This window comes from Cicer arietinum, chromosome 3 (genome assembly GCF_000331145.2).
Source record: "Cicer arietinum cultivar CDC Frontier isolate Library 1 chromosome 3, Cicar.CDCFrontier_v2.0, whole genome shotgun sequence".
Classification (NCBI taxonomy): domain Eukaryota; kingdom Viridiplantae; phylum Streptophyta; class Magnoliopsida; order Fabales; family Fabaceae; genus Cicer; species Cicer arietinum.
This window is the reverse complement of record NC_021162.2, coordinates 41,376,632-41,389,032: the sequence shown is the minus strand read 5'-3', so window position 1 is coordinate 41,389,032 and position 12,401 is coordinate 41,376,632. Positions and strand designations below refer to the sequence as shown.

Sequence of the window (12,401 nt, the reverse complement as noted above, 5' to 3'; positions counted from 1 at the left end):
AAAAAAAAACTGCCAGAAAATAGCACTTGGTAAATAGAGCAAATACGGACTCAACATCCCCGCACAAGAAATGCAGTTTAAAAGTTTTAAAAAAATAGTCCCACGCCCTGAACTCCAATCTCGCCCATCCCCGAGCATAAAATATGTGCTTCACAATGTGGACCTTATTCTGTAATGATACACCTTAAATACCCTCAAAATAGACCTCGTTAAACCTGCCAAAGTTGTATTTGAAAAACTATGTTATGAAAAACTAACACTTAAAGACTTGTATAGTCACACAAGATTGTTTTAACTTTCCAAAATAATTAAAAAATATATCCACACAAACAATCAAACTAAAAAATATCTCCTCTGATAAATCCTCATGAATAAAGATGATGTTGATATAAATACCCAACCCCTATAAGATTTTCTACAAATGCCAAGCTGACATGACTAATTTACAGTATATGAAAGAATATAGCTATTTCCCGAACTAAAGAGTAAAGACTTTATGGTAAAAAGTAAAATCTTCCAGCAGCAGGCCCTGATTTAGTTGAGATGAGATAAGCCTAAGTCTCTGATTCTTCTCCGAAATCACCAGCAACACAAGAAACTAATTGACATCTGGCTTCTTCAAGTTCAAACAATTATCTGATGCTTGCCTAAACAACTCCTGAACTTGATTTAATTCCTTCTCTGACATCAAGAATTCGAATAAAATGTTAGGCTGCATCCACCTTTTCCTCAAATCAAGAACCAGTGTAAAATCCAAACAAGGATATAAAAATGTATATTGTTTTGATATTATCCCATTTTCAGTAAGAAAAAGATAAGTTAATGAAAGTTTTCTTGGTTTGAGGAAGCTGTGACAGAGAGAAAGAGAAGTCTTTATCACAATCAAAATTCATATGCAATACATGAAATCTGAATGCAAGTTGTGCCTATCTAACTAACTTGTAACTCAATAAGTAACTAACATCAACATCTTTTATTACCTAATAATAAAATAATAATTGTTGTACATCACAAATTTATTACAATACTTGATGCTTATAACCTTAGTTTGAAATAAAAAGCCCAAAGACTTCAAAAATTGAAGAGTATTGGTGTCTGACAAGTATCCGATGTGTACCTAAAAAATATCTAATAATTTTTTCAATTCTTTTAAAAATAACTTCACTGATACTTCTGAGATGAATCCTCAACACTTCTTACAAAGTAAAGACACAATTGTCATCCAAATAAGATGCATCTTCAATACATCTTCCTAACTAAAGACAGAATATTATATGTTTATGGTGGTCACAAGTATTTTTAAAAATATTGTAATCCTCATTTATTGACTACTGATAATATCTGTAGTACTCGTATCGTTCTATATATGTGGCCTTCTTTGTAGATTAGGCCAATCACAGCTGAAAAACAATGACTGGCCAATTAATGTCACCAAATCATTGCATCAGTAAAACATTTGAAATGCTCTATACATAAACGAATCACTATGGTATTTTCAATTCAATTTTCTCAAAATTAACACTACACTGTTATTTTCTATACATAAAAATTATATACCCCCGGCGTCGTTTTCAAAGAATCTAACTTATTGAAGAACTCAACAAATCTTATTTCTGCTATTTAAAATGAATTTACACTTAATGTGTTAAAGAGAACTCAAGATAAACACACAAAAACAATAGACAGACCTGCAGCTTCCAATTGCTTCTGAAGTTCTTGGCCTACTACATCATTTTCAGCCTGGAAGGTAAAATCCAGAAACCATTAACACAACAACATTTGTTATAATTACACAAGCCGTTATTAACTACTTCCAGTCAATCACATATAAAGAGCAGTCAGTGAGCTGAGAGTTCTATACTTGTAGTTCGGCAATCCTCTTAAGCTGTGCTTCTTCACCTGTCTCAGATATTGGAAGCGCTGCGACCAATGCATCAAACTGCAGAAGAAACATCATTCCAATTATTACTTTTAGAAAAAAAATTTGTTTAGATAAAATTCATTCAAATTACTTAAGTAAAATCAGTTAGTGTAAATCTTTTATATAATACTACGTTCTGTCTTATGGACCAAATACATCAACTTTTGTTGATCAAATTATAATCCTACTGTCTCTTATAAAAATGACCAGAGGGAGTAATTATTTAACAAGAAATCCAAACTTAAATAATGCTCTTTGTCAAAAAATACTTATATAATGCTTATTGATATGAACCTGAATAATGGGCCTGAAACAGAGGTAGGTCATGCTGCAAAGATGCCTGCTATATGGAGGGTTTACTCTAGAAGAAAGAAAGTGGGCCAAGAAAGAGAGAAGGAGAAGTTGGTTAATGAGGTGGCAATAGGTCCCATGCGATTCTGTTATGGAGGTATATGTACAGAAGGGGGAGTGGGAGTAATCATTAGCTTATTAATGCTTTAGGAGAATAGCTATTCTCTGGTTAGGAGCTAGGCTCTGAAATTATCCTTTGTATTGGTTTCCTGGTCTTATTTCTATTAATACACATATCCATTTACTCCATTGATAATGTTATATCTTGTTTCTGTTATTAAGCTACTAGTAATTTCTTTCTATTTCTATCATTGGTCCGACTTGCCGGATTCCGAGGAAGAGCTAGTGAGACGTTGGAAGGTAATGTGTTAGTATGGAGGAATTTCAAAAAATGATGATTGCGGAGTTTGGCAAATTACGTGATTGACACATTCTTGACCCTTCCTAATCCTCTCAGGAGGAAGTCGGTTCTGAGTACAAGATAGCGGTGAAAAAGGTGGAGTTACCACCGTTTGATGGTGTTGACCCAGTGGGATGGGTTACTCGAGCTGAAACATACTTCGAGGTACAAGGGTCATTGGAGGATGTAAAGGTCAGATTGACAAAACTGAACATGGTAGGGACCATCATTCATTGGTTCAATCTGTTACGTGAAACAGAGGATGAGTTGACATGGTTGAAATGGAAGAAAGCTCTGATTGAACGTTATGGAGGGAGGAAGAGTGACAACCCCTTTGAAGAATTGAAGGATCTTCAACAAACAGGAGATGTGGAAGACTATATTTCAGATTTTGAGTATGTTTCTTCTCAAGTAGATCGCCTCCCTGAAGAACAATACCTTGAAAATTTGATCCCAAAATGTGTACGCAAGCCATGAAAATTGCTCGGGATGTAGAAATATAGTTACGGGGAACGTTGATGAACAGAGCAATGGTGGGTTGCGTCAATGGAAAGGGGGAAGAGAGACAGAGTATGGGCTGGGTGTAAGAGGGGGAAACGGGTCAAGTTTCAATATAGGTGAAAGGAATGGATATGGGCCGCATTTTAACCCAGGTCCAAGTAGAGGTAATTTTAGGTCGAGTTACCCGAGTGGAGGCCCCAACAAAGACAGCCCAATCAAGTGTCACTTCGAACCTAATTCGAATGAAGAGACGGTGCGACAAGGACGGAGCGACGACGGGGGAGGCGCCGCAATCAAGAATAGGGGAATCAAACATCTTCCCTATTCGGAACTCATGGATAGGAAGGCTCGTGGTCTCTGTTTCAGATTCACCAATGTTCCGACAAACAACTCCGATTGGTGATTCTCGGGGATGACGAAATGATTGATGAGGAAGGTGAGGTGATTGCTATTGAACTCAAGGAGGAAGATGAAGAAACAAGTCTAGAGTGCAACGCTTTGGGTATTTTCGAAATGACGGAGATGACAAAGTTGTGGAAACCACCGACCACGATGAGATTGGAGGGCAAGGTGAAGGGTGTCGAAGTGCAGGTGTTGGCGGACAGTGGAGCAACCCACTGTTTTATTAATTCAAAGGTGGCGGCGACGCTTAGTTTGGTGGTGGAACTGAATGTGGAGCTAGGAATCAAATTGGGTGATGGCCATAAGATTACTACAATAGGGAGGTGCAGAAATGTGGAGGCTCAGTTGGGAAATTTCACTACCAGAGTTACTGCTTATGTGTTGGAACTAGGGGATTTGGACTTGAATGAGGCAATTTGGTAAAGTCACATTCGATTGGGAAAACATGGTGTTGAGTTTTCCATGTGAAGGGAATATGGTGGAATTACAAGGTTTGAAGACTTCTCCACTAGCATCTTCTTTACATAGTTTGTTGCAAGATGAGGAAGTGGAGAATGAAGTTGACCATAAAAGTGAGTTGACCCTCAAGCAGCAAAAGGAGTTGGATCAATTGTTGAAACGTTTTTCTACGGTGTTCACGGAATTGGAAGGGTTACCACCAACAAGAGATACTACCCATGGTATAGAGCTGCATAAGGAAGCAGCCCCGGTGAGTGTCCAACCCTACCGGTATCTGTATCATCACAAGGATGTGATAGAACGACAAGTTCAAAATATGCTCCAACAAGGCATCATTAGGCATAGCACAAGTGTTGTTTCCAGCCCCCTAATATTGGTGAAAAAGAAAGATGACACATGGAGGATGTGTGTGGACTATAGGGAGCTGAACAAAGCCACAATTCCGAACAAGTACCCTATTCCAGTTGTAGAGGAGTTGTTGGATGAATTACATGGTGCTCAGTATTTCTCCAAGATTGATATAAAATCGGGGTACCATCAAATAAGGGTGAAAGCGGAGGATGTGCACAAAACGGCCTTCTGGACACATGAAGGTCATTACGAAATATTGGTGATGCCATTTGGGTTGACCAACGCACCGGCCACATTCCAATCGACAATGAATCAAGTATTTAAACCATTTTTAAGAAGGTTTTTCTTGGTATTTTTTGATGACATATTGGTGTATAGCAAAGCCTGGAATGATCATGTGCAACACCTGAAATCAAGTTCTGGAGGTGTTACAGTGCAGTGGGTTTGTGGCTAATGAAAAAAAGTGTGTTTTTGGCCGCAAACAGGTTGAGTATTTAGGCCATATCATTTCCAACAAGGGGGTAGCAGTATATCTTGATAAAATAAAGAGCATTGTGAATTGGCCAATTCCATGTAATGTGAAGGGTGTGCGAGGATTCTTGGAGTTGACGGGATACTATAGAAAGTTTATTAAAGGATACGGGAAGATAGCTAAGCTGTTAACGGAGTTGACCAAAAAGGAGGGATTCAAGTGTGGAGAAGAGGCATTACAAGCCTTTGAAGAATTAAAAAATGTGATGACTAGATCTCCATTGTTGATACTTCCGGATTTTACTCAACCGTTTGAGATTGAGTGCGACGCGTCTGGAAGAGGTGTGGAGGCTATTTTGATACAGAAGAAGAGACCAATTGCGTATTTCAGCAAAGTCTTGTCGAAAAACAACTTAGACAAATTAGCCTACGAAAAGGAATTGATGGCACTTGTATTGGCAGTGCAACATTGGAGACCATATCTAATGGGAAGGAATTTTGTGGTCTATTCCGATCAAAAAAGTCTCAGGCATTTGTTGGAGCAAAGGATAACCACGGCTGATCAACAAAATTGGATGGCTAAAGTCCTTGGTTATCATTTTGATGTTATTTACAAACCGGGTCCGGAGAACAAGGCAGCAGATTCCATGTCAAGAATGTTTGAGGGAGTTGAGTTGAGTTGAAGGCCACTTCTTCATTTCCTGTTTGGCTGCAAATACAGCAGGTTCAACAAGAAGTGAAGGAGGATGTTCATCTAAAAAAGGTGTTGGATGAGGTTGTAGCATATTCCAATGCCTATCCAGGTTTTAGTAGGCAGCAGGGAGCGTTACTCTATAAAAACAGGTTGGTTTTAGCTTCCAAATTAGCCTGCATACCATTAATTTTGCAACAATTTCATTCAACCCCGGCAGAGGGTCATTTTGGGTTCTTGAGGACATATAGAAGAGTAGCGGTAAATTTGTATTGGATGGGGATGAAAAAGGATGTGCAGGAATTTGTGCAGAGATGTGATGTCTGTCAGCGACAAAAATATTTGGCTTCGTCACCGGCGGAGTTGTTGCAGCTAGGGATGGAAATAGGCTAGGCCGCCCATCAGGGGCCTATGGCCTGGCCTACTTATGGTCTGGCTTGGCCTGGCCTATTTAATAAAAGGTTAGGCTCAGGCTATTTTTAAAGCCTATTATTTAAATAGATCAGGTTCAGACTTATAAAAAAGCCTATTAGGCCTGATAGGTCGGCCTATATATATTTTATTATTTATTAATGTTATTTTTTATTATTATATTAATAATATTATTTCCTATTTTAAATTGTATCAATTAGGCAACCACTCAATAATCATTCCATATTCGGTAGTCGTTCCATATTTGGTAGTCATTCCATATGCGGTAGCCATTAAATTAGTCAATCAATCAGTAGTCGTTCCATATTTGTTTGAGAGATAATAATTGGTGCATTTGTTTTTTTTTTTTTTAAAAAAAAACTATTATTTAAAACCAAAAATTATGTTTTAGGGTTTAAAGAATATTTGTTTCAGATTATTTAAAATTTATTTTGTGTTTAATATATATATATATATACGTTTGTTGATATTGATATGTGGAGAGCATCATGTGTTATGAGTAGAGCATCTAAATGTTTTAATATGAATAAGGCTTTTAAATAGGCTTCCAGGCCAGACCAGACTTTTAAAAAGGTCAGGCCGAAAAAAAAGCCTATGATAGGCCGTAGGCCTAAAAAATTAATCGTCGGCCACACTCAGGCCTTTCAAAGTTTGGCCTGGCCTGGCCTATTCCCACCCCTAGTTGCAGCCCATCCCTATTCCAGGGCAGATTTGAGAAGATATTTCTCTTGATTTCATAACTGGACTTCCAAAATCTAAAGGATTTGAGGCAATTTTTGTCGTGGTCGATAGGTTGCCCAAGTATGGACATTTCATACCCATGAAGCATCCATATACTGCAAGGAAAGTGGCAGAAGTGTTCACAAAGGAGAGAGTTCGTTTGCACGGGATACCTCAATCCATTGTAAGTGATCGAGATCCTTTGTTAGTATATTTTGAAAAGAGTTGTTTAGATTGCAAGGAACAGTCTTGAAGATGAGTTCTTCATATCAACCCGAGACGAATGGACAGACAGAGGTGGTTAATAGATGTCTCGAGGCATAATTGCGTTGTTTCGCTGCAGAACAGCCTCAGAATTGGTCCTATTGGGTATCGTGGGCAGAATTGTGGTATAATTCAATGTAGCATGCGTCAATGGGGGTAACGCCTTTTGAGGTTGTGTATGGAAGGAAGCCACCACCCTTGATCCGCTTTTCTATAGGTGAGACACAGGTCGAGGCAGTAGCCACTGAATTAGTGGACCAAGATGAGGCTTTGAGGCAACTAAAACACCATATGTTGAGAGCACAGCAACAAATGAAGAAATATGCAGATAGAAAAAGGAGAGATGTATCGTTTGAGGTGGGAGAATGGGTGTTCTTAAAATTGAGACCTCATCAGCAACAAACGATAGCACGGAGGATCAATCAAAAACTAGCCCCAAGATATTTTGGGCCTTATCCAATACTGGAAAGAGTAGGAGCAGTGTCATACAAGCAGAAGTTGCCCGATTCCGCCCGGATCCATTCAGTTTTTCATATTTCACAATTGAAGAAAGCAATTGGAAATTACACCGTAGAACCCGAGCTAACTGAGGGGATGGAAATTGAAGGGAATGACTTGGAAGAACCTGAATCATTGATGGCCTCTAGAGAGACGTGATGGAGGATTGTCAGTAAAAGACAGTGGTTAGTCAAATGGAAAGGACGAGCGATGGAAGATACAATTTGGATGGATGAATGCTTGCTGAAGACTCAATTTTCCAATGTTAGCCTTGAGGACAAGGTTGTTGCTGAAGGGGAGGGCAATGATAGGAACCTGAATAGTGGGCCTGAAACAGAGGTAGGCCTTGTTGCAAAGAGGCCTGTTATATTGAGAGTTTATTCTAGAAGAAAGAAAGTGGACCAAGAGAGAGAAGAGAAGTTGGTTAATGAGGTGGCAGTAGGTCCCATGTGATTCTGTTATGGAGGTATATGTACAGAAGGGGGCGTGGGAGAAAGGGGAAGGAGAGTAATCATTAGCTTATTAGTGCTTTAGGAGAATAGCTATTCTCCGGTTAGGAGCTAAGCTCTGGAATTATCCTTTGTATTGGTTCCCTGTTCTTATTTCCATTAATACACATATCAATTTACTCCATGGATACTATTATATCTTGTTTTCTGTTATTGAGCTACCAGTAATTTTTTTCTATTTCTATCACTTATCATGGCCTTTAAGAACATGATGTAAAATGAGCATAGGTAAAGAGAATATCCAGAATGATGTTCAGCCAAGTGTAACAAATAACTTAAATTTCTTTATATGTCGGTATTGATTTAGGAATCGAGATGTTAAAAGGAAGAGCAATAGAGTTTATTTTTGTTTGTACGTAGCATAAACATAAAAAAAGTTATTTTGAAAGAGCAAAATGGGATTTTGTAGTGCATTATATTTTCAGCCTCAAGTCAACCTGCATATCTATGTTGTTAATCTCGGATAGTAACCGCTATTCTAATATATATATATATATATATATATATATATATATATATATATATTCATATTAATTAAAATAATTAATAATAGAAATATATATTAAATAAGATGTATTAAAAAATTTGTTGAGTAATTTATACTATATATGCATGTAACTAATTTTTTTTCTGTTTCAGTTTTTTATTTATTAAAGAAGTTAAAGTATTTTTTATTTTCAGTATTCTTGTTTCAGTTTAAATCGAAGTTCTTTTACACTTTCTCTTGGTAGGGCAACACTCCTGTGTCCGACTGTGCTCCAGTGTCGAACTGCTTGGACCATGAGTGGGTTTTTACGCTATTACCAACAGAAATATTTGCTAGATATCAGGAAAATACTTGGCCCATTGTTCAGTTTATCATTAGGCCGTTATGTGAGAAAACCTTAAAACTAAAATGTCCATTCTCTAAACCGTAAAATTGAAACTTCATCTTCTCCAAGCAGTCCCTTCTTTCTTACTGTTGCAGGCCAACGCTGCGCACTATATCTTTTCATCCCCATCCTTCATTTCTTCTTTCATCTGTCTTGTTTCTTCAAGGCGTGTGGGTGGTGGCAGGAAACAGCAGATTGTAAACGAAAAGTTCCTTCCAAATTGAATTGCAGCCGCAAAAAGGGCTATTTAGCCGCGATTCGTGGCCGCTAACACCGCAATTGTCAAACGCGGATAGCAAAGAAAAAGTGTTGCAGCTTAGGTCATTTCTGCTCTGCTATTCCGCCGCAATTGCGGTGCTACTAACAACATAGCTGCACATAATAATAGATGAATAAATAATCTATTTCCTAAATTGTGAATGTGCAATAGGTTCAAAATTGGAATTTTTCTTCCTATTATCCGGATCTGCCTTTGGTGTTTTATAACAATGAAACACCAACACTAGAAGAGTGGTCACACACCTATGTCCAACAAATGAGATGCTCCATCACCAAATTTGAACTAAAATATATTATATATCACATTTCCATATTAAAAACTTAGAAACTTTTTAAACATATTTCAAACACCTTGTTGGCTCCTTTTTATTTCTGACTAAAATGCTACATACCTGCTTAGAAGCCTTGACCAAAGAAGCACTCATCAACTTTGGTTCTTCTGAGAAGTTTGCCCCATCCTCCACAGGATGTGCAGGTGGTTCAGGGTACTTTGGTGAGAGCTGATTAGGAGGAGCATCCCTTTGCAATGTCCCAATGGTGTTAAAAGCTAAATTTGCAATTGAATTAACTTGTTCTTGTAGCTGAGAGATTATATCCATTACAAGAGCAACTTTCTGGTGGAAATTTTAACTTGATAAATTTCAAGTTGTCAACTGCAAAATAAGAAACAGAAAGGTTATCTATAAGTATACATGCATCGACAAATACACATTGAAACATGGGTTTAATGATCATGCACTTTTAGTGTAAACAGTTTTACATTGACGGATTGCATCAGCCATTGATTATATAGTTATTAATTGATGGAAATTACAATCATGAGATGATAAAGATCAATGATTCATTTAAACGTCAGTGTAAAATTGGTTTACACCGACGGTGTACAGTCCTTTTCTATTGTAACCTCCTAACCTAGGAATTTCCTTCTTTACGTTCTTCAAGGAAATACTTCAAAATACATTATTTTATATTTCTAAAAACACCACTAGTAAAAAATTTCCTTATTATTCAATTAAGACCTTAGAGAAGAAATTTTCCGCTACATTGTCAATATTGACCTTAGAGATCCTTGACCAATGGTCTTCTGTATTGCTTGATTATACATCTATCATTAACACCTTGAAGGTCCAAAAACATGTGTAACATCAAGATCGTATCTCCAAATATTTCGTAAAATTCTGAGATTGTTATTGAAGATAGAAATTGCATACAGAAACATTTTGCAATTGGTTTGACTTAAAAATTTGAAACCAATATAATTCACAATAAATCACGCACTGAACTATTTTACCCAGAAATATCCAGTATTGAATTTACTTACATTCATTAACATGAATTTATTTCTAATCATGCAAGCATATAAAAAAAATAAACAACCAACGAACTAACACTTTATCATCATTATGCATCGATTAACTATTAGAACCATCATCCAATCAAGATTTATGCTCCGATTGCACACGCAAACACAAAAGGCCATACTTTTAAGCAAGAATTACACATGCAATAATCCAAACGAGTTGAATCAATGCAGTGGCGGATCTTTGAAAATAGATATACTAATTATATTATTTATGAATTATAAATTTATATATGTTACATATTCCGCAAAATAGCTTGAACCTCGAATTGGCGAAGTGGTAGCGCGATTTTAATATTATCAAACGCCTTCTGTTTGAGTCCCTTGACCACATTATTTTTGTATTTCTTTTGTTAATAATGGCAATTATTTGACAAAAACGGTGTAGCTTAGATTCGAACCAATGACATAAATTACAGCTGAAACTTAAATTACCACTGCAGCAACAACTCTATGGTAGAAAATTGGAAATTTTTAATATACATAATATTTCTTACGGTCCCTCAATAAAACTTGTGAAGCTCCGCCACTGAATCAATGTCACTTACTAAAAAGCATCCTGAAAGAAATCAAGATTCATCCTTCACTTGCAGACCAAGTGTTTGATCCATATTTTCAACAATTTCACATATAAAAAAATTTATCAATCAGGGAATATAAGGTTAGTTTGGTGGCTGGGGTGGACGAGTTAAGGATTGAAGTGATAAGGAGGTCAGGAGTTCGTTTCCTACCCTAAGCATAATTCTAACAATTACTAACAATATTAACCTAACATTGTTTGTCTAAAAAAAGAACAATTTATCAAACACTTGGCATACACTTTACTAAAAGGTGAATAGTGTGAACCAACACGGCCAGTCCTAAGATATTTGGTGCTCTGGGTGAACTATAAAAATGAAACCTCTTATATTTTTTTCTTGCAAAAACATTAATAATTTATTTATTATAATCACGATTCTTTAAAAAAATCATTTGCAAGTCGCAATTTTCAAGGCTACAGTGCAAAAATAACATTAAAATGAATCTCAAATAAGAGAAAAACATCAGGTTACAATTTTTGAAAAAAAACCCTTCTCCTCCTCCTTCACAAAATAGGCACCATGTTTGAAAAAAATCAACATAATAGAAGAACAATAATTCAATTAAACAACACACCCAAAAAACAATCAAAACAAAACTAAAATGTTCAAAATAAGAATGAAAACAACCATTGAAAAACATAAAAGGAGAATAAATAAGAAACGAACCAGAACTAAACGATTGATAAAGAAAGAAGGACGGTGCCGGGTTGCCGGAAAACGCTACCGCTATGTGGAAGGTCGGTGGTCTTGGGTGATGGCAAAGTCAGGAAGGTTTTGGAGTTATGGGTATAAGGAAAGATGGAATAGTAGGAGTCGATTGAAGTGAGCGTAAAAACAGAAACAAAAACCTTCCTTATATTGTTTTTAGTTTTAATACTGTTTCAAATTAAGTTAAAAAACAATTTCAACCTTGTTTTAAACGAACGTTTTAAACGAACGTGTTTTAATTTGAACGTGTTTTAATTTAAAAAATTATTTTCAAATCAGAAACTCCCGATCTCTCCAATGGGGTTAATAGGATTTTAATAATTTCAAAGTTAGAGCAATATGTCTTAATAGATGTAACAATAATAACTAAAATTAATATTATTTTATAAATTATGTAGACATTATAAAAATAATTAAATATTTATTAAATAATTTAATATTATAAATTCTAATTTTGATTGAATTATTAAAATATTTATAATGATTTTTAATTCTTTAAATATAATTTTATTATCGAGATTGTGAATATTATCTTATTTTAGATAAATTTCAAAATGTCTAGAACGTAGTTTCAACTTATTATCTAATTATGATTTAAGTTTTTTAAGACAAAAATTCTATTTGTATGTGT

At 36.0% G+C, this 12,401-nt stretch overlaps 1 protein-coding gene across 3 annotated transcripts; it reads right to left on the bottom strand.

Annotated features, from left to right (window-relative positions):
- Positions 1 to 268: 268 nt before the first annotated feature.
- On the bottom strand, positions 269 to 11,892 carry LOC101493507 (mediator of RNA polymerase II transcription subunit 21). Of its 3 annotated transcripts, none has more exons than XM_004515363.4 (6): positions 11,729 to 11,892; positions 10,979 to 11,040; positions 9,514 to 9,774; positions 1,862 to 1,939; positions 1,689 to 1,740; positions 269 to 681 (listed from the first exon to the last, which is right to left on the bottom strand). In XM_004515363.4, the coding sequence occupies exons 3-6, from the start codon at positions 9,718 to 9,720 to the stop codon at positions 599 to 601; spliced, it is 420 nt and encodes a 139-aa protein (XP_004515420.1). In that variant the 5' UTR covers positions 9,721 to 9,774; positions 10,979 to 11,040; positions 11,729 to 11,892; the 3' UTR covers positions 269 to 598. The 3 variants fall into 3 exon arrangements, with proteins under 3 accessions (XP_004515420.1, XP_027186644.1, XP_004515421.1); XM_027330843.2 differs by having other exon boundaries at positions 10,965 to 11,040; positions 11,729 to 11,867; XM_004515364.4 differs by lacking the exon at positions 10,979 to 11,040 and having other exon boundaries at positions 11,729 to 11,888.
- Between the last annotated feature and the right edge of the window lie 509 nt (positions 11,893 to 12,401).